Raw genomic sequence first — 27,128 nt, 5'->3', positions numbered from 1 at the left:
GGCTTCCAGATCGCCGCAGAACTGTATCATGTTGGTGGGGGTGGCAGGGCAGAAGGAGAGTCCCCGAGATAGGACAGACTGTTCTTCTGGGCTGAGTGTGTGGTTGGATAGATTGATGATATTGCTGGGTGGGTTAGGGGTACCACGGTTGTGGCCCCATGTGGCAGGTAGGAGTTTAGACAGCTTACAGTCCTTTTTCCTTTGATGTTTTCCTGTTTGCTGTATAGCATTATCATCAAAGAGGCTGATAAAGGAGGTGCTGTTGTCATCATGAACAGGTCTGACTACCAAAAGGAGGCCGCCAGACAACTCTCCAATACCAAATTTTACAGGCTACTTCTCTCAGATCCCACTGAGGAATACACTAAGAAACTGCACCATCTACTCAGGACACTCCCTACACTAACACCAGAACAAATCAACATACCCTTAGAGCCCCGACCAGGGTTATTCACCCTGATGGTTATGGCAACACCATCACAGAACCTAACCAGATCAGACACACCATCACCGGTTCATTCACCTGCACATCCACCAATGTAATATATGCCATCATATGCCAGCAATGCCCTTCTGCTATGTACATTGGCCAAACTGGACAGTCTCTAAGGAAAAGGATAAATGGACACAAATCAGATATTAGGAATGGCAATATACAAAAACCTGTAGGAGAACACTTCAACCTCCCTGGCCACACAATAGCAGATCTTAAGGTGGCCATCCTCCAGCAAAAAAACTTTAGGACCAGACTTCTAAGAGAAACTACTGAGCTTCAGTTCATTTGCAAATTTGACACCATCAGTTTAGGATTAAACAAAGACTGTGAATGGCTTGCCAACTACAGAACCAGTTTCTCCTCCTTTGGTTTTCACACCTCAACTGCTAGAACAGGGCCTCATCCTCCCTGATTGATCTAACCTCCTTATCTCTAACTTGCTTCTTGCTTGCTTATATTTACCTGCCCCCGGAAATTTCCACTCTTGCATCCGAAGAAGTGGGTATTCACCCACGAAAGCTCATGCTGCAAAACGTCTGTTAGTCTATAAGGTGCCACAGGATTCTTTGCTGCTTTTTTAGAAATCCTAAAGACATTCCCAAATCTGGATCTTTCCCACTACCATCCACTTCTGCCACATTACTAGTGCACAATCCCATTAAAAAAAAACAAAGATGCAGAGCCAAACCAACTCATATTCAGAGGCTGTGTCTCTCTCTAAATCTGGTGTGTTAGTTTGGCTCCTCTATAGTTGATCTAAAATATTGGACAAGAGTAAGTGATTGAACTGATATAACTTAAAATTTATGGGTTAGATTTTCAAAGGCACAAAAGGCAGTTAGGTGCCTAACTCCTGTTAACAGTTAATGGGCACTGGCTGCCTAACTGCCCTTTGGCCTCTGAAAAATCTTGCCCTAAAAACACTGCACATGGGTAAAATCCAGGAGCATTTTTTCTTTAACAAGCAATATTAGTTAAGCAAGTGCGAGACCTATAGAGAAGACATGAAATAAACATACAAAGAAACCTTTGCAATCACGATTTCTGGCTATGATCAAACTTCTTATACCTTTAATTAGAAAAATTTTAGGAACTCTGCAGCTCACACTGACTGATGGAGACCAACTTGGCATCTTGATATTCTCTGCAGACAGTAGGCTACTGCTTCAAACCCATCAGCAAGTGCTCAGTGACAGGCTTCATGTACTTGTCATTTGTGATTTACACCATGGTGACTGGAGGCCCTCCAGGAGCATCTCTCCTATGGGAATTTATTGGATATGCGGATTGCTTCACAGAGTGCTGTGATATAGAAATCAGGCAAAGCATACCTACACCATTGGAGGAGGAAAGGGGATTTTAGCCTGTCACGGAGTTCCTGGGCGATGCTCTGGAACTGCTCCTTACAAAGCCAGTCAGGACTCTGGTGAAGTCTCCTCTCTGTGAGCAGACTATCTTCAGGGCAAGCTCACACGGCTTCCACTTTCCTGGGTCTGACCTTGGAGCATTCAGCATCCTCTGCCCCTCTGTGCGCTTCCCACAGCGAGTCCGCCCAGGCGGGGTCCCGGGGAAGCCACAGGGTCCTGCACCCCCCCTTTGCATTCAGACGTGACTCTTAGCCAGCCAGTAAAATAGAGGTTTATTAGATTACAGGAACACGGTCTAAACCAGAGCTTGTAGGTACAGAGAACAGGACCCCTCAGCTGGGTCCATTTGGGGGGAGGAGGGAGGAAGCGAGCCAGACACCCACATCTGCACTCACTCCTCATCCCCAGCCAGCTCCAAACTGCTTCACCCTCCAGCCTCTCCTCTCTGGGCTTTGTTCCTTTCCCGGGCCAGGAGGTCACCTGATCTCTTTGTTCTCCCACACCTTTAGCTATCTCCTTGCAGGGTGGAAGAGCCCTGGCCATTAGTTGCCAGGAGACAGAGTGCCGGCCGTTTACACACACTGGCCCTTTGCTCTGCAACAATCTCACCCCCTAGAGACTTACGAAATGCATAGGGGAAACTGAGGCACCCCTACCATATTCAGAGGAAACATTAAGAACAGTCCCACTTCGTCACATCGCCACACTAAAAAGTTGAGTGTCTGATACGCATCTGTGTCTAGAACTAGATTAGGATTTAAAATAAAAGGAAACCAAACACACTACAATTAAAAGCCAGATGAGAGCAGTATGTTGCACTTATGGTATAGGACTATTTAATTTTTAAAGTCATCAGCACATGGCTATGAACTTGGCCCTGTAGGACCAATGCAGGATTAACCTCCACTGAAACAAAACCTTTCCCTTTTGTTTAGCTTTTATTCTGTTTTTTTTATATTCCCATTTACATTGCTCTGCATCAATTTCCTACTTCTCTCTTTTTAGACCATAAAGTCCTAGAGAAATCAAGGGACTGCAAGATACATTAATGATATTACAGAAGCACCTAGAGGCCCAAACCAAGTTTGAGGTCCCATTGTGCTAGGTGCTAGACATACACATACCAAAAAACAATTCCTTTGTTAAAGAGTTTAAAATCTAAATTGACAAAACAGACAAAGGATGGGAGTGGGGGAATCTCCACTTTACAGATTGAGAACTGAGATCACACAGGTTAAAGAGAGTGAGACTTGCCCAAGGTCGCACAGGACATTTATGCTGAGTTGGGTTTTGAACCTAGATTGGCTGAGTCCCAGTGCAGTGCTTTAATCACAAGAACATCCTCTTGCCATATTTCACCTGATTTTTTGAAAGTTACAATTAGAAATACATAAACCAAAGATATTTATGTCAAAACTTTTAATGGCCACTGCTGCAATCTGAAAGTCTGTCCTTCCACCTGGGAGGACCAGTATATACTCTCCTGGAATGTTGATGAATGTGTAGAACAACTTGAATATGTCAATTATGGGGTGGGGGAATGAATCCTTTTATACATGAATATACATTGTTTGTATCCACTTTTGGAAAGTGACTTTTTATGCACAGTTCCTATTGAAATTCTATTCCAGATGTTTGGACCCATCTTGATGAAAGAAAGTTGATGAACCACTATGTCCCTGTGGTGCTGAACTCTGTGAACGGCCCATCCATGACTCCAACAGATGCTCCTTGTTCTCTTCTTGCCAAAAGAAGGCTAAAGCCTCAGAAAGACTGGCCTTTTCCCTTCAACTTAATGTCCTTGGATGGTCCTAGCTGCTCATCCTTACCCCCAACAATGCTATCTTCCAAAAGATATTTTAAACCTCAGCCCTCCTTTTCGGTGTGGTCTTGCTGTCTCTAAGAACATTCAAAGAGCGTAAAGCCTGTATACCTTCTTCACTGCAAGTTCCCAAAGGGTATTTACAAAATAGATTTCCCCAGATAGGTTTGAATCCCATTCTAATTTTAAACAAACATTAAGAGACTATTTCTGCTGATTGGGTGACATGGTTGAGAACATATGCAATATGGCTAATTTGTTCAAGGCTTATTTGCACATATGCTGTGCTCTATTAGGACAGGGGTAGTCTAACTTTCAGATGAGACATAAAACTAAAGTCCTGATCACTTGTGGTCATCAACTTTTAATAAGTATAGGGAGCTTAACTCTGTCTCCTGGCCAAAATTTTGACCCAGGTAGTTAAGTTCTGTATACCAATATTATCTTGAAATTTCAAATGAATATGGTACCCTTCCTTACTTCCTGTCCTAAACTGTTATTTAATGTAGCTGTTGAGACAAATTAAGGGGGTGGGGATAAGCTGTAAAATCCCTCTTGGTAGCTGTTCTTTACTTGCTTTACCTGTAAAGGGTTAAAAAGTCCCCCAGGTAAAGAAAAATAAAGTGGGCACCTGACAAAAAGAGCTGCTTAAAACTGTTTAAAATGGGAAAAACTTTTACTTGGTCTGCTGTTCTTTGGGCTGCAGGGACACGAGCAGCAATGCGATAGCAGGAATGCTGTGCAAGGTTTGAACCAGATATGAAAAGGTATCTTCCATACCTAGAAGAAATTATTTGGATGGGGGAATGTTTTGTTAGACACAATCAGGTTTGTTTCTTATTTTGGCGTGTGGATCTCCTCTGTGCTAACCCCTGATGCTTTTGTTTGCTTGTAACCCTTAAGCTGAACCCCCAAGAAAGCTAGTTTGGGTGCTTAATTTTTGGAACTGCTCTTTTAAAGTCTAGCAAAAGCCTAAATTCCAGATGTATTTTTTCCTTTTTTTTTTTTAAATAAAATTTACCTTTTTTAAGAACAGGGTTGGATTTTTGGTGCCCTAAGAGGTTTGTGCATGTTGTTTGATTAGCTGGTAGCACAGCTAATTTCCTTTGTTTTCTTTCTCAGCTCTTCGGCCGGGGGGGGGGGGGGGAGGGGAGAGAATGAAAGGCCTTGAGGGTACCCCACAGGGAGAAATTCCCAAGTGTTCCTTCCTGGGTTCAAGGGATTTTGGAGTTTTTTTTGCAGTTGGGTGGTGGCAGCGTTTACTAAGCCAAGGTCAGAGAAAAGCTGTAACTTTGGAAGTGTAATACAAGCCTGGAGTGACAAGTATTAATTTTTAGAATCTTTCCGGGCCCCCACTTCCTGCACTCAGAGTGACAGAGTGGGGATTCAGCCTTGAAAGCTGTGCACCACTAAACACTGTTATACTGTACCCCAGAAGTGGCTGTGTTTAAGGGGAAGATCAAGTGATCCCAACACACATGTATCCTATACCAGGCTCACAAGGGGACTGGGTAAGGCTTATTCATTTCAGTGTTTGCAAAGTGCTTTGAGATCCTTAGATGAAAGGCAAGGTAGAAGTGCAAGTTATTAGTTCTGTTCCTGTTGCCTGTGCTCTCTCGATCATTCTTTTGTCAGTACAGCAGGGATAGAGGTGGTGTTAAGCAAAGTGTCAACTTGCACAACCCATTCTGTGTTTTCCCCCACAGCAGTTTGCATGACTGTCACAAAAATTTGCATCTTTCAAGAAACAAAAGTAAGGCTGCAGCTTAATTCATATGATTTTCAAGTTTCCTAAGGCATGAAAATTAAAATAATCTAGCAAGTGTTTTTGAGATGGCCACACATCACTTCTTAGTCTGATGTCAGTAAGAGGAAAACCGTAAGGAAAGACTTGCTGCTATATTTAAAGAAATGAAACACCGGGGACGGGTATTGTGATACACAAGCTCTCTTTTAAATCACTAACTTGAATACAGCCCAGGAGAGCCAGTGAAATCATTAACATCTATTTGGTTTCTGAGCCATGGAAACATGGATGCTCAAGAGGTAGGGGAAGCCCCCTTATGCCCTCCAACAGTCCCATTATATGGCCCTATAAGAACCTGGCTCTCAGTTTTTTCACTGTCTACCTAATTTCCTGCTGCAGTTTTAGTTGGATAATGATATTGGCTCTCTCTCCATCTATAAAAAAATGGTGTAGTGCTGCCCTAGTAACATCACTGTCATATTCCAACACAGAGAGAGCTGCATATCAGTGGTGAGATCATTATCTCTATAGAAACATAGGGATCATTCACAATGAAAGGTACTGTGGACTTTTAGAATACTATTGCTGTAATGATTTTTTAATTGTTCACTAGGAAGAAAATGGTTCAGAAAGCCTAAGCACCAGCCTTATTCCAAATGACAAGATGAATTCAAACCTTTAAGACTTCCAAAAAAGTTTACATCAATAGATTAATATTCTTCCTTTCTTCCTCACCTTTCCCAGTCAACCATAAAATCATACTGAATTCCACCTCCAGCCCTAAGAAGGTCCAGGAGTCTCTGCTGATCCATCTGTTGTCTTCAAATATCATGTGTCTGGGAATTTCCTCTTTTCCCAGAATGAAGCATACAATCTACTCAGCTCTGATGAAGCCTCAATGGGAGTAGTGTGTCCAATTCTGGTCATCACACTTTAGGAAAGATGTGGACAAATCAGAAAGAGTCCACAGGAGAGCAACAAAAAGGTTTAGAAAACCAGACCTATGAGGAAAGGTTAAAAACACTGGGCATGTTTAGTCTTCAGAAAAGAAGAATGAGGAGGAATATGATAAGTCTTCAAATATGTTAAGGGCTGTTATAAAAAGAAGACAGTGAGTGATTGCTCTCCATGTCTATTGAAGGTAAGACAAGAAGTAATTGGCTTAATCTGAAGCAAGAGAGATTTAGGTTAGATATTAGGAAAAAAAACTTTCAAACTATAAGGATAGCTAAGCAATGAAACAGGCTTCGAAGGGAGGTTGTGGAATCTTCTTCATTGGAAGTTTTAAAGAACAGGTTAGACAAACACCTCTCAGGGATGGTCTAAGTATGCTTGGTCCTGCCTCAGTGAAGGGGGCTGGACTATATGACGACATCTGAAGGTCTCTTTCAGCCCTAGATGTCTATGATTCTATGGCTCTGAGGCACCTGAGAACTTGGGAAAGTCTTAGAACTCAAGAAGCAAGTATCCAGCCAGAGCTCAACAGAGAGAATCATACTCCCATAAGGAGAATATCATCAATAAGAGCCCTGTTGGAGGTTCAAGAGAATGAAGAAAGATAGGCGTATACAAAAAAGCACATTTAAAGTAACAAATGAATATGTATTAGTAGGCTGAGTGTGTATAAGGGGCCTGTAAATTATGTCTGCTCTCTTCCTCTATTAAGATGTCCAGATAAACTGGTGAAACTATATTCTGGCCTTCTGCTCAATATAGGGTTGCCAGGCATCCTGTTTCAATCAGAATGCCCAGTTGAAAAGGGGCTGTTAAAAATCCGGTCGGTGGCACAGCAAGGGCCCAGGGCTAAGGAAGGCTTCTGCCGGCGTGACGGCAGCCACAGCACACAGAGCCTCACTGATGCACCTAGGGGCTGCAGGGACCTGGTGGTCAGTTCCTGGGAACCACGGTAAGCACTGTCAGGACCCCACACCCCAACCCCCTGCCTCAGCCCAGAGTCCCCTCCTGCACCCCAAATCCCTCATCCCCAGTCCCACCACAGAGCCAAAACCCCTAGCCAGAGCCCTCACCCCAACCTCCTGCCCCAGACCGGAGCCCCCTCCTGCACCCCAAACCCCTCAACCCCAGCCCCACCCCAGAGCCCACACCCCCTCCCATACTCCGAACCCCTCGGCCCCAGCCCGCAGCCACCTCCTGCACCCCAAATCTCTCATCCCCAGCCCCACCCCAGAGCCCACCCCCACACCCCAACCCCGTCCCAGCCCAGAGCCCTCTCCTGCACCCCAATCCCTTCATCCCCAGCTTCACCCCAGAGCCTACACCCCCAGCCAGAGCCTTCACCCCCCACCCCAGCCTGGTGAAAGTGAGTGAGGATGGGGGAGAGTGAGTGACAGAGGGAGGGGGGATAGAGTGGGCAGGGGCGGGGCCTCAGAGAAGGGGCGGGCAGGGGTGTTCAGTTTTGTGTGATTAGAAAGTTGGCAACCCTTGCTTAATAAGCAACTCAATTATGCTTCCAGACTTCCCGATTGCTGAAACTGAATAACCTGCAGCTAAATACTATCTTTATGAGACTTTAATTGAATTGCAATAATCCAGCTGCAACTAAAACAATACACTCAGGTTAACAGAATGCTAATGCCTAGCTCTTATATGTGCTTTTCATCTTTAGATCTCAACGTACTTTAAAAAGGTTAGTATTATCATCATCTCAATTTTACAGATGGGGACACGAGGCCCAGGGAGGGAAGTTATTTGCTTAAACTCAAGAAGCAGACTAGTGAGAGCCAGGAATTGAACCCACACCTGCCAAATCCCCATCTAATGCCCTATCCACTAGGCTGTACTGTAACAAACAAAATCTAAAACAGATTTCGAATACAACCCTTAAACGTACACATCCCTCTCACCTTGCATCTGAAAACAAATAGTTTTTTACAATGCAAAGTAACTAGCCTGTTCTGGTTTTATCACTGAGGCAAATCAGTCTTGTCAGAATATCATTTTAGTGGAGCTATTATACCCCAGATGCTCCTAACAGAGAAAGCAATAACTTGGTGCAGAGCTCACAGCTCTGAACAGGTGCCAGCACTCTGCTTCTTCACCTGCCAGGGAAACAATTTGTGGTATTGTCATGCAGGGCTATTCAATCCATTCTTACTTAATGAGCTCTAATCCACAGAAATTTAGGGAATTCCCAAAACGATTCTGAGTTCTTGCATGTTTACACAGACACAAATTAAATCCACAATCTTAACTCCTTTTTCCTTCACAGGCACACCTCAGTATTAGAGACTTCCAGTACAACCACTCCAAAGCTTCTTGTTGAACAGTGGCTGTGCATGCAGTAGTGGTAACAGGAGAACAAAATAGGGTGACCACACATCCCATTTTGGCTGAGACAGTCTCTTTTTTAAGCCTTGTCCTGTCCTGGCTGTCCTGACCTTTTTGGCAAAAGTTAGCATTTGTTCCATTTGCTCTTGCCAACGGGTCAAAAAAGTTGGGTATGGAGGAACGTGGGCGTGGGTGGGATGGGTGCGGGGGACGAGTGGTGATGCCAGCCTTGCATGGGGAGGGCTGGGGCAGGCAGGGCTCAGGCAAGCAGCAACTCCCAGTCTCGTGGGGGGACGGGACTTGGGTCAGTCCCCCACTCAGGGAGAGGGAGGGGCCTCAGGCTAGCCCCCCCCCCCCCCCAGTGTCCCATTTTCCCTTGGGAAATATGGTCACCCTAGAACAAAATAAACTCTGCTCCTCTTTCCATCTTCCTCTTGAAGCAGCAAATCCTCAGATTGGGAAATTTTGCATTTCCCCCCCCCCCCCTTGTATTCAAAAGAGGACAGCCCAGAAAGGAGAAGTCACTAACTACTCTGCATAGAAAGCCCTCTTCCCACCACTCTCTAATAATCAAACTTACTGCAGAAACAACTGACACCCAAACAGCATCCTGTGTAAATTAAGCCAAAATAAGAGAGTTTCCACATAGAAATTTGTATCAGTTTAACACAGAGATTTAAGTTAAATTGAGGCAACTATCCCACGTAGACAAGGCCTTGATTTAGGGGCGCAAATACCATGATAAGCAAGATACAATATATCTGCTTTAATATCTGCAGTCCTACTGCAACTTGTGAAGTGAGTAAATAAGTCTAGGTATTGTATATGGACTAGAATAATTAATCCCGTGTCTGTGCAACTGCTGTTGTTGGGTTTCTGTCCCATATAATGTCTTTGGTTATTAATGTTTTTTTTGTTTTGTTTTTTACAGGAGTGATTGTGTTACCCTCTTGTACAAAATAGTTTTGTTTGAATATTAACCTTTAGAACAGATAAGATAATACTGAACAGTTCCTATTTCTAGCTCTATACAACTATGTAGATATGAACTAGAACAAGGTGTTGATTTCTCTCCTGAGGAAGAATCTATTCCTTGTGCACAAAACTTTCTGACCACTTAGAAGCTATGACATTACATTAATAAACTATCCATTCAAAAAAACCTTTCCTTAAAAATGTTACTGGCAAAATGGATTAGAATGATAAATAAGTTATGTTTGATCAAAGTTCTTAATAAAAGAGGTAAACATCCATTTGGAGCGCTCTCATCTGAAAACGATCTCTCTCCATAAATACAAATTTGCAAAGGTAAACATTTCAAAGCACCATGATGTATGGTAAATGTTAACAAAATTAATTAAAGTCATTACAGCTAAAGAAAGAGGGAGAGGACTTAATTATATTAAAATTTTAACCCATTCACATACCAGATGGTATTTCTAATAAAACATTTCTAATTAAAAAATCTGGCTTGTCACACTCATCCACTGTAAATTGCTTTGTCCATTTTGTTTCCTTCATTGTTGGAGAATGCCATAGCTATGGATTTTAAAATTATATTATTTTAAAATATCAATATCAGTAATATTAATTTGTGCTCATATGTACCCTTCATCCACACATATTTAAGAAGAACCGCAAAACAATTTTTTTTACTGCCCTTTTAAAATGTATAAAAAGAGTCCAATTATTGTTTACTTGATGCTTTCACACCCTGGAAACATCAGATTTGACTGGCCACATTATACAAGGCAGTACCCTGATCTGATGGAGCGTCTCAACCTAGATGAGAGAAGAAGCCATGCTATTATATATCTATATCTATATAGCTTCAGTGTTCACTTTTTTCAAAAGCAGACATTTGGCTAAGTATTTGTTGTTTTAAATACATTAACACCACCACCATCACCACCCACCTAGTTGCAGAATTTGAATTAGTGCACCCATTAAAAAATGAACAGGATTAAAAAAAAATAGAGCAAAAATATAGAAGGGGATTGCAAAAAAAAATCTTATCCCATATGAAATTCTGCCCTCTTGTCCACCTCAAGTAAGTATCAATATACCCATTTTACAGAGGGACAAACTAAGACACAGAACACTGAAGTGTCCCATCACTGCTCACACACCAAGTCAGGGGAAGAACACATAAGAGCCCAGGAACCTCCAGCTCCTAGGCCTGTGCTCTAACCACACTGCCTTGTTCTGTCTGAATTTTAACACTGTAGACCTAACTGACTTACACACATTAAAATACAATCCTCAAGATGTTTATACAGCCAAATATCCACATAACAGATACTAATCTATTATAAGCCACTGTTATCTATTAACTCTTCATTTTTTCCCTTTTGCTTTCATTTGAGTTGTGAAATAGATATGTAATAGTTCATTATTTATCCACAGAGTCAATAAAACTTACTGATATATTATTAAATGTGTCAGTTTTATTCTGTGCTTCACATATCATCCTCTTGCCACCTACAGCTTGTCAGAGAGGTAATCATTCACCCCCAGCTGAAGGTGAAATGTCTGGCCAGTGCCAAAGTATAATTTGATTCACTACGATTAATGCAATTTCTAACAAAGATTTGTGATCTCAATTTATGTAGTACATTTGGAATAGCACTCAATACACAAGGTTGGAATAGGTTTTCATATCTATATTCCCATCATCCTTGATTTTACTCATAGCTCCGCCTCTCATAATGTTGTTAATAAATTTGCAAAGCCACATTATATAGCTAAAATCCCTCTTTAGCAACTGTATACCCTCAAAAGAACCCCGCAGCTCTATGATGTAGAGATGGTGTATTTTCAAAGTGCCAATACATGAGAAGATGAAACATTCTGAACCATTTTAATTTCAGTTTGGACTCTTGACTGCTTCATAATTCTTTCCCCCATAATCTTTGCTGATGAATTTCTGCATATGTTGCCCAACATCCTTCTGCAAAAATAGATTTTAAGTATGACTTCACCATTACTATTAGTATTTAACAGAAAATTGTATAAGATGGATGCCTGGTGTGTTTCAGCTCTATGCTCCTTTAGTGATCAATGTCAACTATTCTCCAGTAGGAGTTCTGAATTTGCACCCCCCTTTTTTCCCTCCTCTCACACGATGCACAATTAGGTTTTAAGCAGCTGACAGGAACAGTGGTGGAGAAGAAGGGGGGAGGAAGCATTTTTATAGCATGTGTGTAATGATGCTACAGTTTGAGCAGACCTGCATGCATGATATTGTAGGCAGGTCATCATAGTCTCAACATTAAAAAACAACCACCACTTTTCTAGTCCATTTTACATATTTAGTATCATTTTTTTGAAAAGACACAATGGACCCAATCATGCTGTGACGGGTTGGATCGCAGAACCCCCCTTGGGAGCTGCTACCTGATGTGTCAAGACTACTTCTGCCCCTGCTTTTCCTGCCAGCTTGGGACCCCAGCACCCTGTCTTGCTGAGCCAGACATTCCCGTCTGCTCCAACACAGACCCAGGGTCTGAATTACTTGCCCCAAAGCTGCAGACTTAACTGAAAGCAGCTAACAGAAGTGTTCTTGTCTTTAACACTCAGATGCCCAACTCCCAATGGGGTCTAAACCCAAATAAATCTGTTTTATCCTGTATAAAGCTTATACAAGGTAAACTCATACATTGTTCGCCCTCTATAACACTGATAGAGAGAGCTATGCACAGCTGTTCTCCCCCTCCCCCCCCAAGGTATTAACACATACTCTGGGTTAATTAATAAGTAAAAAAGTGATTGTATTAAATACAGAAAGTAGGATCTAAGTGGTTCCAAGTAGTAACAGCCAGAACAAAGTGAGTTACCAAGCAAAATAATATAAAACACGCAAATCTAAGCCTAATGCAGTAATACAATTGAGTACAGTTAATATCTCACCCTGAAAGATGTTTCAATACATTTCTTTCACAGACTGGATGCCTTCCCAGTCTGGGCACAGTCCTTTCCCCTGGTACAGACTTTCCCGCTCAGGTGGTAGCTAGGGGATCCCTCAAGATGGCTCCCCACTTTGTTCTGTTTATATATCTTTTGCACAAGGTGGGAATCCTTTGTCCCTCTCTGGGTTCCCACCCCTCCTTCTCAATGGAAAGACACCAGGTTAAAGATGGATTCCAGTTCAGGTGACTGGATCATGTCACTGTAAAACTTCATTACCCACTTGCCAGCACACAGGTATACAGGAAGACTTACAGATAAAACAGAGCCATCTGCAGTCAATTGTCCTGGTTAATGGGAGTCATCAAGATTCCAAACCACCATTAATGGCCCACAAGTTGTATAATTACAATAGGCCCTCAGAGTTATATTTCATATTTCTAGTTTCAGATACAAGAGTGGTACATTTATACAAATAGGATGATCACACTCAGTAGATTATAAGCTTTGTAATGATACCTTACAAGAGACCTTTTGCATGAAGCATATTCCAGTTATATTAGCATATTTTCATAAAATTATATAGAGTGCAACGTCACAATGGTCCATTATAGAAGGGCACAATTTGGATTAGGGTCTATATCAGGGGTGGGCAAACTTTTTGGCCCGAGGGCCACATCTGGGATGCGGGAGCAGACACATCTGGGAGGACTCCGACTAACGGGTGTGGGCTCTGGGGTGGGGCTGGGGATGAGGGGTTGGGGGTACAGGAAGATGCTCCAAGATTGGACCGAGGGGTTTGGAGGGCGGGAGGGGGATCAGGGTGAGTCAGGGGATAAGGGCACGGGAGGGGGTCAGGGATGCAGGCTCTGGGCAGCGCTTACCTCAAGCAGCTCCCAAAAGCAGCGGCATGTCCCCCCTCCGGCTCCTATGTGGAGGCCCAGCCAGACAGCTTTGCACGCTGCCCCATCCGCAGGCTCCACCCCTGCAGCTTCCATTGGCTGCAGTTGCTGGCCAGTGGGAGCTGTGGGGGCCACACTTAGGGCGGGGGCAGCATGCAAAGTCCCCTGGCTGCCCCTACGTGGAGGAGCTGGAGGGGGGAAATGCTGCTGCTTCCAGGAGCCACGCAGAGCAGGGCAAGCCCCCAACCCCACTCCCCAGCGGGAGATCGAGGGCCGGATTAAAACGTCTGGAGGGCCGGATCTGGCCATCGGCCATAGTTTGCCTACCACTGGTCTATATAATAAGAATCCAGGATTGTCACTATCTTTGTCTCTCTGAAGCCTAGAACGTCTTTGGTGATGGAAATAGCTACGAGCATAGTTGAGAGCTCTTTTTGTTTAGAATATCACCCAATTCAATAAATCACTGGATTTCAGGGTCGTTACCATCCAGTTTATAAATTCTCAGCCATTCTGACTTTACCAACTACACCCATGAGGTGTACAGCCACATCAAGGAATGTATCTATGCCATACCAAGAGACCTAGACCCCAGTGATATCAGAGGTAACTCAACCAATCACCACCTTTATTCTGCAGCTAATTTGCATGTAACGATTGCATTGGTTGTGAGAGAGACAGAGAAAGCACAGATGGTGGATTATGCCACACCAGTGCAATAGCAAGAGCTCTCAGCTACTAGTTGTAATAATAATTTTTATAACCCCACCTTAATCAAGGAAGGACAAACGATAAATAAAATTACTAGAGTAAATTTGACAAAATATTTTTCAGGTAGTTCAATAAAAAGAAAAAACTGATTAGCAGTTATACTATTTCATTTTCACGCCCTTGCCCTGCATGTTCCTACTAGAACAGAAGCGCTAAGATATAAAAAAAGCTGTTTTTGTTGCATTTCCAGCCTGACCAACCGCAGGAAGCACCAGAAATCTAATGGAAGAGCTAAGAGGCTCAGATAAGAATCTGAATGTCTGAAATATTAGCGGAACAGAACCTTTCAATATGTGCAGGTTCAACCATCTTTAATTTACAATTTAAACAAAATTGCTCCTAATTAGCAGTCATCAATTCCCAAATCTCATTTGAGACATCTTACTGCATAAGAAAACTTCCCAGGCATTTTCTGACTTACCTAAAACTCCATACTCCGAAAGGGAGCTATTGCACACAGTGTAGGGGGCTTGCTGTTCCCAGAGGTGATTCATGGGAACACATGTCCTCTTGTCAACTTCTTGATCATGGAGTACATGGTGGCGATGGCTACAAATAGATGTAGACACAAATGATTATTTGGCTATAGTTTTTCATATGTTCCCAAGGATTAATTTACCTTAAATCTTAGAAACTATTTCCTGACAAATGTGACTTCAATGGAACTACCCCTTCTATACACCATTGTAGCTCCTGTCTGAATCACAGAAGTACCACCGTACATAAGGTTAAAGTATTCACATGAAAATGAACGTTCCTTCACTGGCTATTCATAGTTGGTTTTTCGACACCGGAGGGATTAAAGAGTCATGAAAATGCATCAGCATCACTGCAGTTTTTGCTAAAAATATTTATAAAAATTTAGAAGATCTTTTACAGTTAATACTCGGTTATTAAAATAGCATTATGCCTTCTCTATCAGATAGAATACTGTAGTTTTGTTGCTAGGTAATAGGTACAGAAGTTAGATTGACGTATTTCTGCACTCCACACAACATGAAAGATGGAGACTATTGCACAAAAGGTAGCCATTTCACAAATTACAACGAGCTGTGAAATTCTATTAGTCCTCTTCCTAAAATGACTGTGGTTTGTCTTTTTACAGCAAAATCTCACCTATTGAGTATTTTTAAGGACCAAGACTTAGAACAGTTGCATCCTCTTCTTCACTTTGCACTGCCATTCCCACCTTTTACAGCTCTCCAGAACTTCATTAATCAGCATTAGAATGGTGCACCAAGGAACATTATCAAAACAGAGATGACTGAAGTAATTACTGTAATCCATTCACTCCCTGAGCAAGACTAACTGAGTGAATCACACCAATATGTTCAGCTCTACAACCACTAAGGTAAGGAGGGCTATTACACTGATAATAGCTATTATGTGCTGTGTAGCTGCCGATGCTGAACAAATTAGAGACAGACTCTTTCTGTAGCCCCCTCTGTTCTAATGCATCTTAGCAAAACAGCTCTCAAATCTATATAGAAATTAATTAATAGCATAAAATCATGGACAGGCGGGATTATTGAAGAGCAACACTAAAAACAGGAAATAAAGAGTAGCTCTGAGGCAGGAATACCTTCTTGATACTACCTCTCTTCCCCTATCCCTCAAACCCACACGGGGAAAATAAAACTAAAATGTGGCATGCTTTTTGGGAAGACAATTAAGTTCCCTAGTAGATGTTGACTAGAGTAAGAGTAGCTGGAGAACCTCTTCATCAGAATGATACACAGACACAAAAATCACATCTTGATGTTGCCAATCTCTCTGCAACTTTTCATGCTGATGCAGATTCAGGTTCCCTCCCTCCACCCCCTGTCCTCCCTCATTCCTAGGTGCTGGAAGAGAAAGGGACTGTACTTTTATCTGCAGCAATATCCAGCCCCCTTTCTACTGCTAATTATAAACAATATGGAGTGCTGAGGTGGGAAGTAAAAGGCTCATTATAAATTCTACACTTTTAGCTGATCTTTGTATTTACTAGTGAGAGCTAATGGGGTTGTGTCCCCTGAGAAAAGAAACAAGACTGTTAAAATTAACATAATGGGGATCCTGCATGGAGGCTGCTGGATACGGGACAGCCTCCTGTATCTTGCTCCAGATCTCTGACTAGCCTCTGTTGCCCAGTGCCCCACAAAGATATGGCTGAGTCCTGGTGTGAACCAAACAGTCATGGAAAGTACTGCTAACTACACGACTGCTAACACCTTAGGAAGCTACAAGATAGCAAAAACAATAATGAATAACTGCCCTGATGTTTTCATGACGACAGTACAGTACTTCCAGCACTTCTAATTGCTTATCTCTCAAATGTTACTTAATTTGATTTTTACAGTAATCACAGGTTGAAGCAAGGGTACAGTGGATATAATCACAGTTGCCAACTTTCACGTGGTAAATAAGCACCCCAACTTTCACAATAAGACAAAAATCAAGCTAATCCCATTTCAAAACAAGCCCAAAACAAGCCAATCCCCAAGAATCCCAACACTCTATGTTACTAGATCCCCCCCGGCGTGCAGTCAGGGACTGTGGTGGGCCTGCTGTGCACCCCTAACTCTCTCCCCCCCTTGTCCCTGCTTGCCCTCCCCCCTTGCTGGGAGCCAATCCAAAAAAAGAAGCAACAAGCAACAAGCCAAGAACTAGCCAACAAGCAACTCACACCAATTAAGCCAAAAACAAGCCCAATTTCTGCATTTTTTTTTCACATGGGTTGGGCATGTCTGGATATAATGTTCATTCCTCAGTCTCTTGTAGAAGGACTTGTTCTAATATCAATGCATGGGAATTTTGAGAACTCCTGTTAATGATTATGGGAGTGACACACATTTATTATAACACATCAGGTCACATAATCTGTGAACAGCAAACAAGATTTATTTAAAGCTACACAGTCTCTTAGTTGTGCCCCCATGCTGAGCAAATGTTTCTGCCTCATTCCCCTGTTGAAATCAGTCTGAATATTACATGTTAAGCCTTACAAATTTCTACAGGGATTCCCCCCACCCTCTTTTTAAATACCATCATTTGATATATTAGGACCTAGCCTGATTTTTGGGAGTAATTTCTAATTTCATTCCATGTTGTCCAGTTGTTCCTAACCAATTGCAATTAAGATATACAGTCATTCCACTCTAGCAAAAGCACTTGGCAGATCTTTTACTCTGCTGCAGGCAAACATGAGCAGGCTACCATAAATCAAACAGTTATGATCATGGAAGACTTCAGTGTTCAACTCCACAAGCATTTATGTTATTTCATTTTTACTAGGGCTGTCAATTAATCGCAGTTAACTCACACGATTAACTCAAAAAAATTGCAATTAAAAATATTAATCGTGATTAATTGCAGTTTTAATCACACTGTTAAACAACAGAATACCAATTGAAAATTTATTAAATATTGTGGATATTTTTCTACATTTTCAAATATATTGATTTCAATAACAACACAGAATACAAAGTGTACAGTGCTCACTTTATTTACATTTGATTACAAATATTTGCACTATAAAAGTGACAAAAGAAATAGTATTTTTCAATGCACCTAATAGAAGTACTACAGTGCAATCTCTATCATGAAAGTGCAACTTACAAATGTAGATCTATTTATTTTTTGTTACATAAGGGCACTCCAAAACAAAACAATGCAAAAAACTTTAGAGCCTACGAATCCACTCAGTCCTACCTGTTGTTCAGCCAATCACTAAGAGAAACAAGTTTGTTTACATTTACAAGTGATATTGCTGTCTGCTTTGTATTTACGTCACCTGAAAGTGAGAACAGGCATTCGCCTGGCATCACAGATCAGCTAAACATTTATGCGCCTCTTCATGCTTTGACCACGATTCCAGAGAACATGCTTCAATGGTGATGATGCTTGTTTAAAAAAAATGCATTAATTAAATTTGTGTGTGTCTCCTGCTCCATGGTTTTGCCCGCATTCTGCCATGTATTTTGTGTTATGGTTGTCTCAGATGACGACCCAGCATATGTTGTTTGATTTAAGAATACTTTCACTGCAGATTTGACAAAACACAAAGATGGTTCAAATATCAGATTCCTAAAGATAGTTACAGCACTCAACCCAAGGTTCAAGAATCTGAAGAGCCGTCCAAAATCAGAGGGACGAGGTGTGGAGCATGCTTTCAGAAGTCTTAAAAGAGCAACACTCAGACATGGAAACTAGAGCACTTGAACTACCAAAAAAGAAAATCAGTCTTCTGTTGGTGGCCCCTGACTCAGATGATGAAAATGAACATGCTTTGGTCTGCACTGCTTTGGATCATTATCGAGCAGAATCCGTCATCAGCATGGACACATGTCCTCTGGAATGGTGGTTGAAGCATGAATGGAAACAGGAATCTTTAGCGCATCTGGCATGTAAATATCTTGCGACGCTGTTCTCACTTTCAGGTGATATTGTACTATTGGGTTATCCGGGAGAGGGGGCGGGCGGAAGCCCCCAGCTGCCCACCCCCCCCAGCCTAGGGGAGACACACAGGGCCCAGGGAACCCAGAGTGCGGGGGGACAAACAGACAGGGGACAGGAGAGTGGGGTCATAGGGTCAGGAGGAGGGGGCCTGATGGGGACACACCAGACAGCACCCCAGCCCACTGCTCTCGCGAGGCGTCAAGAGAGCCAGCGGACGCAGCCAGAGGCCGCCGGAAGAGGAGGAGGAGCGAAACAAGCCCCAAAGAGGGCAGCATTATCTCCTGCAAATGTAAAAAAAAAATTTGTTTGAGTGATTGACTGAAAAGAAGTAGGACTGAGTGGACTTGTAGGCTCTAAAGTTTTACACTGTTTTGTTATGGAGTGCAGTTATGTAACAAAAAAATAAATCTACAATTGTAAGTTGCACTTTCACGATAGAGATTGCACTACAGTACCCGTATGAGGTGAATTTAAAAATACTATTTCTTTTGTCACTTTTACAGCGAAAATATTTGTAATAAAAATAAATATAAAGTGAGCACTGTACACTTTGTATTCTGTGTTGTAATTGAAATCAATATATTTGAAAATGTAGAAAACATCCAAAAATATTTAAATAAATGGTATTCTATTTTTTTTTTACATGCAACTACTTTTTTTTTTTAAACTGTGTAACAGTCCTAATTTTTTCCTGATTTTCCAAAAGGCTGATTAATAAATTCCAGAGCTATAATCAGATAATGTAGGAGCCTCTTGCTAACTTAGCTAGTTTGAATGACTTCTCTTAAATGGCATGTGGTTTTGTGTGTTCCTTATAGGTAGGTCTACACTGCAGCTGTCAGGTGCTATTTCCAGTGTGGGTACACAGACTTGCACTAGCTATGCTCAAGCTAACGCACTAAAAATAGCCTGGACATTGCAGCTCAGGCTGGCATCCAAGCTTGGACCCGGGGGTCAAGTGAGCTTGGAGTCAGGTGGCTCATCCAAACTGCTACCTGTGCCACAATGTCAAAACTGCTAATTTTAGGGTACTACCCAAGTCTGTGCACCCGCACTGGAAATCACAACCCGACAGTTGAAGTTTAGACATACCCTATATGGCTATGCAGCCGCTAAGTTTTGTACTTCCTTGCATATATATTGAAATCAGGCTGTTTGTTCTAAAAAGAAAATTCTCCCACAAGCTATATTAGAGAGTCAGGATGTTGCCTTGTTGCAGGTCTTTGGAAGAATGCCACTACATTAATCAATCACTTTAAGAGAGCTGACTAATGCCGTGAGTCCACAAAGAACTGAGCATCCTTAACTCCTACCTGAATTTAAGGAGAGCTGGGGGAGCTGAGCATCTCACTGGATGTGCTGAGCACCTTACGAAAACAGATCCTAACACTGAAGCTAGGAAGATAAATCCATTGAAAGCATCTCTTCTTAAAAAATGCTTGTCCCAATGATTCCGTTAAAAAAGTAAAAGATCAAGGGGGAGAAGAAAACCTCAAAGGTTTGATACTAAATGAAGTTAAGCAGAGACATGTGGAGCTACATACCAGAAGAAAACAGGCTAACAGGCCAAATTGGTTCATCATGAGCTACTGTAGGCAATCACAATCAAGCATAGGGCAGCTGCTAGTTCATTCACTACCAGCAATGGGTTTTGCATCAAAGAATTCAATTAAATACATCATTAAGATTTTACTCCATTGAGAGTCAGATCGGGACAGGGGCACCACTTATATTTTGTCAAGCGATCAAATTCTGTATTCATTCATGTCTAAGGCCCTGTGTAAACCACGATTCTGCCTCCCCATTGTTGGGGGTGGGGGTAGGGGGCGGCGGGAATCATAGTATTGAGCTAATTCGACTGCTTGTGGAGGGGATGGGGAGTTGGGGGTATCACTACATTCCACCATCTATCTGTCTCAGCTGCTTCCTGCCTGTTTGGTTGACTGGTGGGGTGAGAGGAGTGGCACTGAAAACATGCAGTAATTAAGAGCCCCACACCAGCTCCCAGCAGGCCTGGGAGAGAGACCGCTTGAAGCATGGGAATAATATTGCTCCATCTTGTCTAATGACATAGTGCATAGCTACAGTATTGTCTGTCTGCATTTGTATTGTGGATCCCTGAAGAGGAGGCAGGAATGCTTTGCATGCCAGGTAGCTGGCTCTGAGCTTTAAAACATTTGTATGATGGAGAATTTCTTGAGAGGACCACAAGCCTGAATTTGAAGCTGATCTAGGTAAACTGCCCCACCCCTGCATGGAAACATCTGTCACCAGAGTCTTGGCAGGTAGAAGTGCTTAGAAGAATACAGTATTGTGCATCTGAGGGGATCCTTCCACTAGTTTAAATGAGGAAAGGATTTCTTGGGGGACCATGACCACCACATGCATGTGGTGTTTCTTAGGTAGATAAAGATTTCAACCACTCTTGCACAGAGCATAGGTGAAGTCTGGCATGCTGTGTAACAAGTGCATGAGGTCACAGAAATATGAGCCATGTTTCACTGATGTTCTTGGGTGGGCTTGGAGCTGGTTGATGAGACCTACTATGGTATGAAATCCCTGCTGTGAGAAGTAGGCCTTGTTGTCCTGGAATTTAACACCACTCCTATGAGCTATGCTCTGAGTCTGAGTCAGTGTGGATTTCTCTCTCTTGACTTAATAGTAGACTTGGATCCCTTGTCTCTTTAGATGAGCTGCCAGCACTGCTGAATACTCTTGATGCCATTAAAAAGACCAAAGAGTAGGACCTGTTCTAGTAGAGAGATGTGCCTACCAGGAATCTGAGGTTTTTGCTATGGGCTAGATGGATTGATATATGAAAATAGGCATCTTGCATCATGAGAGCAGCAAACTGGCCCTGAAGATCCAATAAGGGGATTACGGAGGCGAAAGTCACCATCCTGAAATTGAAATGTCAAATGAAGATTGAGATGTCAAAGGTCCCAGATGGGCTGCAAATCCCCTCTCTCTTTTTGAATAAGAAAAAAAAAATAGGAAAAAAAAATCTCTGCTCCTGAACTCCAAGGTTCCATTGCTCCAATTTGTAGGAGGGGTCCACTTGTTTTAACAGTCAGAAGAAGGGTACCCAAAAAGAGATGCAGAAACTAGGGAGAGGTGGGAAGGAACTGGAACTGAATACGCTACTTCTTGCTTATGATCTCCAGGACCCAATGGTCTGAGGTAATCCTAGCCCAAACTAAAAAGGCCTTTCTGAAAATAAAAGAGACAGCTGTCCAGAGGTGGTGGAAGAGGTGCAAGAATGCAAAAAATTCTCTCGTAGTTCTATCAGGTTCTCAATGATGGCATCAAACCTGCAGCCAGGGGGAAGCCCTAGACTGTGGGGGAGCAGAAAAAACAGCAGAGAGTTGTTCATGATGGAATATCTGTCTCACCCTCACTGGCTCTGAGGTCCTCTATGCTGATGGTAACATTGGAGCACTGTCTAAAAGTCTGCTGCTGGGGTGATCATTTTCTCCTTGTGGTTGGTACACAGAGGCCCTGTAACCGGGTGCTTGGAGGGCCAAGCAGCCTAGTTGTTGGTGCACCTGACCTCTGGGCGAGGTGCCAAAGTCTTTTATGTGGGGGGGAGGGAAACCCAGGCCCTCACTCTCCACCGGGTCCCATTTGAGTCAACCATTGAACAGGGGGACCTCTCAGAGGGGAGTCTAAATCCACTGCCCTGGGCTACTTCTTACCACTGTCCCTTCAGTTTGGGGTGTGCCCCTATAGTCCAAGTCACTGGAGTGACTTGCCTCCAGTAGCACCCCCTCGTGGACCTGGGGCAATGCTGGGGTGACCAGATGTCCCAATTTTATAGGGACAGTTCCAATTTTGGGGTCTTTTCTTATATAGGCTCCTATTACCCTTCATCCTCTGTTCTGATTTTTCACACTTGCTGTCTGGTCACCCTAGGCAATGCCCTGCTGTGGTCCCAAGTTCCTTTGGGTGAGGCAGCCATAAGTTTGGTGAGGCCAAACTCCACAATGTCTCTGTGCTTCAATCACCCACCTACCTCAGTTGCTGGAGGCTCCTGAGGCTCCTCCACAGTCTCCCTTGGCTGGGAAGACAGTGCTTACTCCCTGGTGGCAGCCTTGGCTGGCAGGCTAGTGACCCTCCCTCTCAACTAGGTTGGCAGCTAGTTCATGCCTCTTCACCAGTCAGATTCAAACTGAGCTACGTTCTCTCTTATTCTCTCCCCTCGAGGCCTGCCATTGGCTACAGGTATAATGGTGCAGGGCTAGCTGGGCCCAAAGGCTCTCTTTAACCCCTGCCGTGCTGGTGGGCAGTTTCTCCATTTCATCACAGACCCAAAGAGCTCAGAACCATCCCTGAATCTTTGAAGGAATGGAGGGCATCATCTGTTCAATGTTAAATAGTTCATTGCCCTCAAATTGGAGGTCCTTGATAGTGGCTTGGCCCTCCCTGGGCATCCTTGAGGACTGAAGCCATGTTGACTTCCTCATGGCTAATCCAGTGGCCACAGTGCACACCAGTGTCAGACATGTTCAGCGCAGCCTGTAATGACATTTGGACAGTCAACCATTCTTCTACCGTGATAGATTTAATCCTGGTACTCCTTCAGGGGGCAACTTAACCCAGTATATTTGGAGAGACTATTTAACCACCTTCATATGGAGGCTAGCAGATGAATACACCTTGTGGCCCGAGACATCTAATTTTGCTGGGTCCTTCTCTCTTAGTATGGACTTTGAAGGTCCCTGCTGTCTTGATCCCTTGTGAGCAGCAGCCACTATGTTTGAAGAAAAAGTGACATACTGAACACCACTCCAGGATGTGTCCTTTTCCCATGCAGTGGAAGCATCAGGAATGCCTATTGTTAATAGGCATATAAGCATCATGTGAGGGACAGGTCTCAAAACCTGGAGATTTAGCCTCTGCCACTTTGCTAGTATCCCTGTATGAGGGAATAGGATCTAGCCTAACTGAAGTTTATCTAAGGAAAAATTCTAAATTTTATATTAGATCTGTTGCTTAATCACAATTAACTCATGCAATTAACTCAAAAAAATTAATCGCAATTAATCAGTTTTAATCACATTGTTAAACAATAGAATACCAAGTGAAATTTATTAAATATTTGTGCGTTTTTCTACATTTTCAAATATATTTATTTCAATAACACAGAATACAAAGTGTACAGTGCTCACTTTATATTATTTTTATTACAAATATTTGTACTGTAAAAATGATAACCAAAAGAAATACACCTAAAAGGTAATAAGGTAATAATTGGAGATATACCAATCTCCTAGAACTGGAAGTGACCTTGAAAGGTCATTGAGTCCAGCCCCCTGCCTTCACTAGCAGGACCAATTTTTGCCCCAGATCCCTAAGTGGCCTCCTCAAGGATTGAACTCACAACCCTGGGTTTAGCAGGCCAATGCTCAAACCACTGAGCTATCCCTCCCTCCTGCCCCACCTCATACAATACAATGCCATACCATAATGCAATCTCTTTATCGTAAAAGTGCAACCTACAAATGTATTTTTTTTATGTAACTGCTCTCTAAAACAAAACAATGTAAAACTTTAGAGCCTACAAGTCCACTCAGTCCTACTTCTTGTTCAGCCAATCACTCAGACAAAAAAGTTTGTTTACATTTACGGGAGCTAATGCTGCCCTCTTCTTATTTACAATATAACCTGGAAGTGAGAACAGACTGTTGTAGCCGGTGTTGCAAGGTACTTATGTGCCAGTTATGCTAAACATTTGTATGCCCCTTCATGCTTCGGCCACCATTCCAGAGGACATGCATTATTTTTTTTTTAAAACAAGCATCATCAGCATGGAAGCATTAATTACATTTGTGACTGAACTCCTTGGGGGAGAATAGTATGTCTCCTGCTCTGTTTTACCTGCATTCTGACATATATTTCCTGTTATAGCAGTCTCAGATGATGACCCAGCACATGTTGTTTGTTTTAAGAACACTTTCACTGCAGATTTGACAAAACACAAAGGTACCAGTGTGAGATTTCTGAAGATAGCTACAGCACTTGACCCAGAGTTTAAGAATCTGAAGTGCCTTCCAAAATCTGAGAGAGACTAGGTGTGGCACATGCTTTCAGAAGTCTTAAAAGAACAATACTCCAGCATGGAAACTACAGAACCCGAACCACCAAAAAAGAAATTCAACCTTCTGCTGGTGGCATCTGACTCAGATGATGAAAATGAACATGCGTCGATCCGCACTGCTTTTGATCATTAAAGAGCAGAACCCCTCATTAGCATGGACGCATGTCCTTTGGAATGGGGGTTGAAGCATGAAGGGACATATGAATCTGTAACGCAACAGGCACGTAAATATCTTGTGACATTGGCTACAACAGTGCCATGTGAACACCTGTTCTCACTTTCAGGTGCAATCGTAAACAAGAAGCGGGCAGCATTATCTCCTGCAAATGTAAACAAACTTGTTTGTCTGAATGACTGACTGAACAAGAAACAGGACTGAGTGGACTTGTAGGCGCTAAAGTTTTACACTGTTTTGTTTTAGAGGGCAGTTATTTTTGTATATAATTCTACATTTGTAAGTTCAACTTTCATGATAAAGAGACTGTATTACAGTTCTTGTATGAGGTGAATTGAAAATTATTTATTTTGTTTTTATAGCAAATATTTGTAATAAAAAGTATAAAGTGAGCACTGGACTCTTTGTGTTGTGTTGTAATTGAAATCAATATATTTTAAAATGTAAAAAACATCCAAAAATATTTAAATAAATGGTATTCTACTATTGTTTAACAGTGTGATTAATCATGATTAATTTTTTTAATCGCTTGACAGCCTATTTTATATATATTTTTGCTAATGGGTGACTAACTATATATACACCATGTACTTGCCTAACTACATAACTCTAGTTCCGACTCACACTAGCACAGAAAGAGTGGACACCACAGGGGTTCTGTCATGCTGCCATAGGCAGTAAGAAGGAATTGAAGGATGGCTGAGCCTGCTCTGCCTTTTATGTCCTTGGGGAGAACAACTACAATAATGTCAAGGACTCCCCAATCTACATTTCCATTCTCCTGGCCTCTCTCCCTCCACCAAATCCCAAATCTCAGCCTGGCTCTCCAGCATTCTCACCTAGATGTCTTGTCATCAATTTAAACTCCACTCAGCCCTCTAACCCTACACCATCCATGCTATGTCCAAAACGTTCTTCACCCACTGCTCTAACTATGCCATGCTCAAGTTACTTGACCTCAGGCAAAAGGCCATTTGTAACTCTGCCCCTCCCTGCTTTTCCATTTGTTTCTTATTGCACAGCCTCCTCTGTCAGTTTTCCCCATAATTATCAGTGCCTTCTTCCACAACGTCCTAAATGCACAGACACCCTCCAACACCACAGCCACCACCTTCTCCACAGTCAAACCCCACTTTACTACTTACCTCTCCTGTAACAGCTATAAGAAATTAGCCGGTTACTGATTTTTAATTTGGGGGGTTGGGGCATGCGAGGATAGCTGACATGCCTTTAGTTAGAAAAAATATAAATGTATTTAAAAGTTGTATACACTGGGCTGTACCCATTCCCCTCCCCTCAGTATGTAACTCATCTTTGATTTAAGCTCTTCAGGGAAAGGACTGTCCCCTCATACAAGTTTAACAGCACCTAGCACAATGTAGCCCCAGATCTAAACAAGTCCTCTGGGCACTACTGCAATATAAATGTTAAGCAATAATTACTATGATTAAATATTAATAAAAACAAGTATTCATTTGCTGCTAATTGTATATCCTTCCATCCTATGGAAGTCAGGGCCGCCCAGAGGATTCCGGGGGCCCCGGGTCTTCGGCGGCGGGGGGCCCTTCCGTTCCGGGACCCGCCGCCGAAGTGCCCCGAAGACCCGCGGCGGGGGCCCCCCGCCGCCGAATTACCGTCGAAGCGGGACCCACCGCTGAAGTGCAGCCCGGTCTTCGGCGGTAATCGGCGGCGGGGCCCCACCGCGGTCTTCGGGCACGGCGGCGGGTCCCGAACGGAAGGGCCCCGCCGCCGAATACCTCCGAAGACCGGGCTGCGCTCGGCGGCGGCCCCCGCTTTCCCGCCCCCAACCTCTTACCCCCGGCTCCCTCCTCACCCGGAGTCTCAGCGCCTCGCCGGAACAGCCGCAGCGTGTGGCCGGCGGGGCCTGAGCTCCGTCCCGCTCAGAGCCACATGGGGGGGGGGGGGGGCTGGGAGCTTCACGCCGAGCGGAGGGAGCCGAGCTCAGCCCAGAGCTCCCAGCCCCGCCCCCTCCCCACGCGGCTCTGAGCGGGGCGGGGCTCAGGGGCCCCGGCGGAGACTCGGCGTTTGATGCGCTGAGGCTCCAGGAGAGGGGCGGAGGCGGGAGCCTCCGCTGTTCTCTTGGGGGCCCCTGCGGA

The 27,128-nt window shown here is 43.2% G+C and overlaps 1 protein-coding gene across 4 annotated transcripts in view; it reads right to left on the bottom strand.

The window, feature by feature from the left end:
• OGDHL (oxoglutarate dehydrogenase L) overlaps window positions 1–27,128 on the bottom strand; it is a 117,221-nt gene that overhangs the window by 25,133 nt on the left and 64,960 nt on the right. For all 4 annotated transcript variants that reach the window (XM_039481683.1, XM_039481682.1, XM_039481685.1 and 1 more), the window contains one exon: window positions 14,721–14,848. In XM_039481683.1, the coding sequence (XP_039337617.1) occupies window positions 14,721–14,848 (128 nt within the window). The remainder of the gene's footprint in view (window positions 1–14,720; window positions 14,849–27,128) is intronic.

This window comes from Mauremys reevesii, linkage group 7 (assembly GCF_016161935.1).
Source record: "Mauremys reevesii isolate NIE-2019 linkage group 7, ASM1616193v1, whole genome shotgun sequence".
Lineage (NCBI taxonomy): Eukaryota > Metazoa > Chordata > Testudines > Geoemydidae > Mauremys > Mauremys reevesii.
Note: the sequence above shows the minus strand (reverse complement) of the source record. Positions and strands in the feature narration are given on the sequence as shown.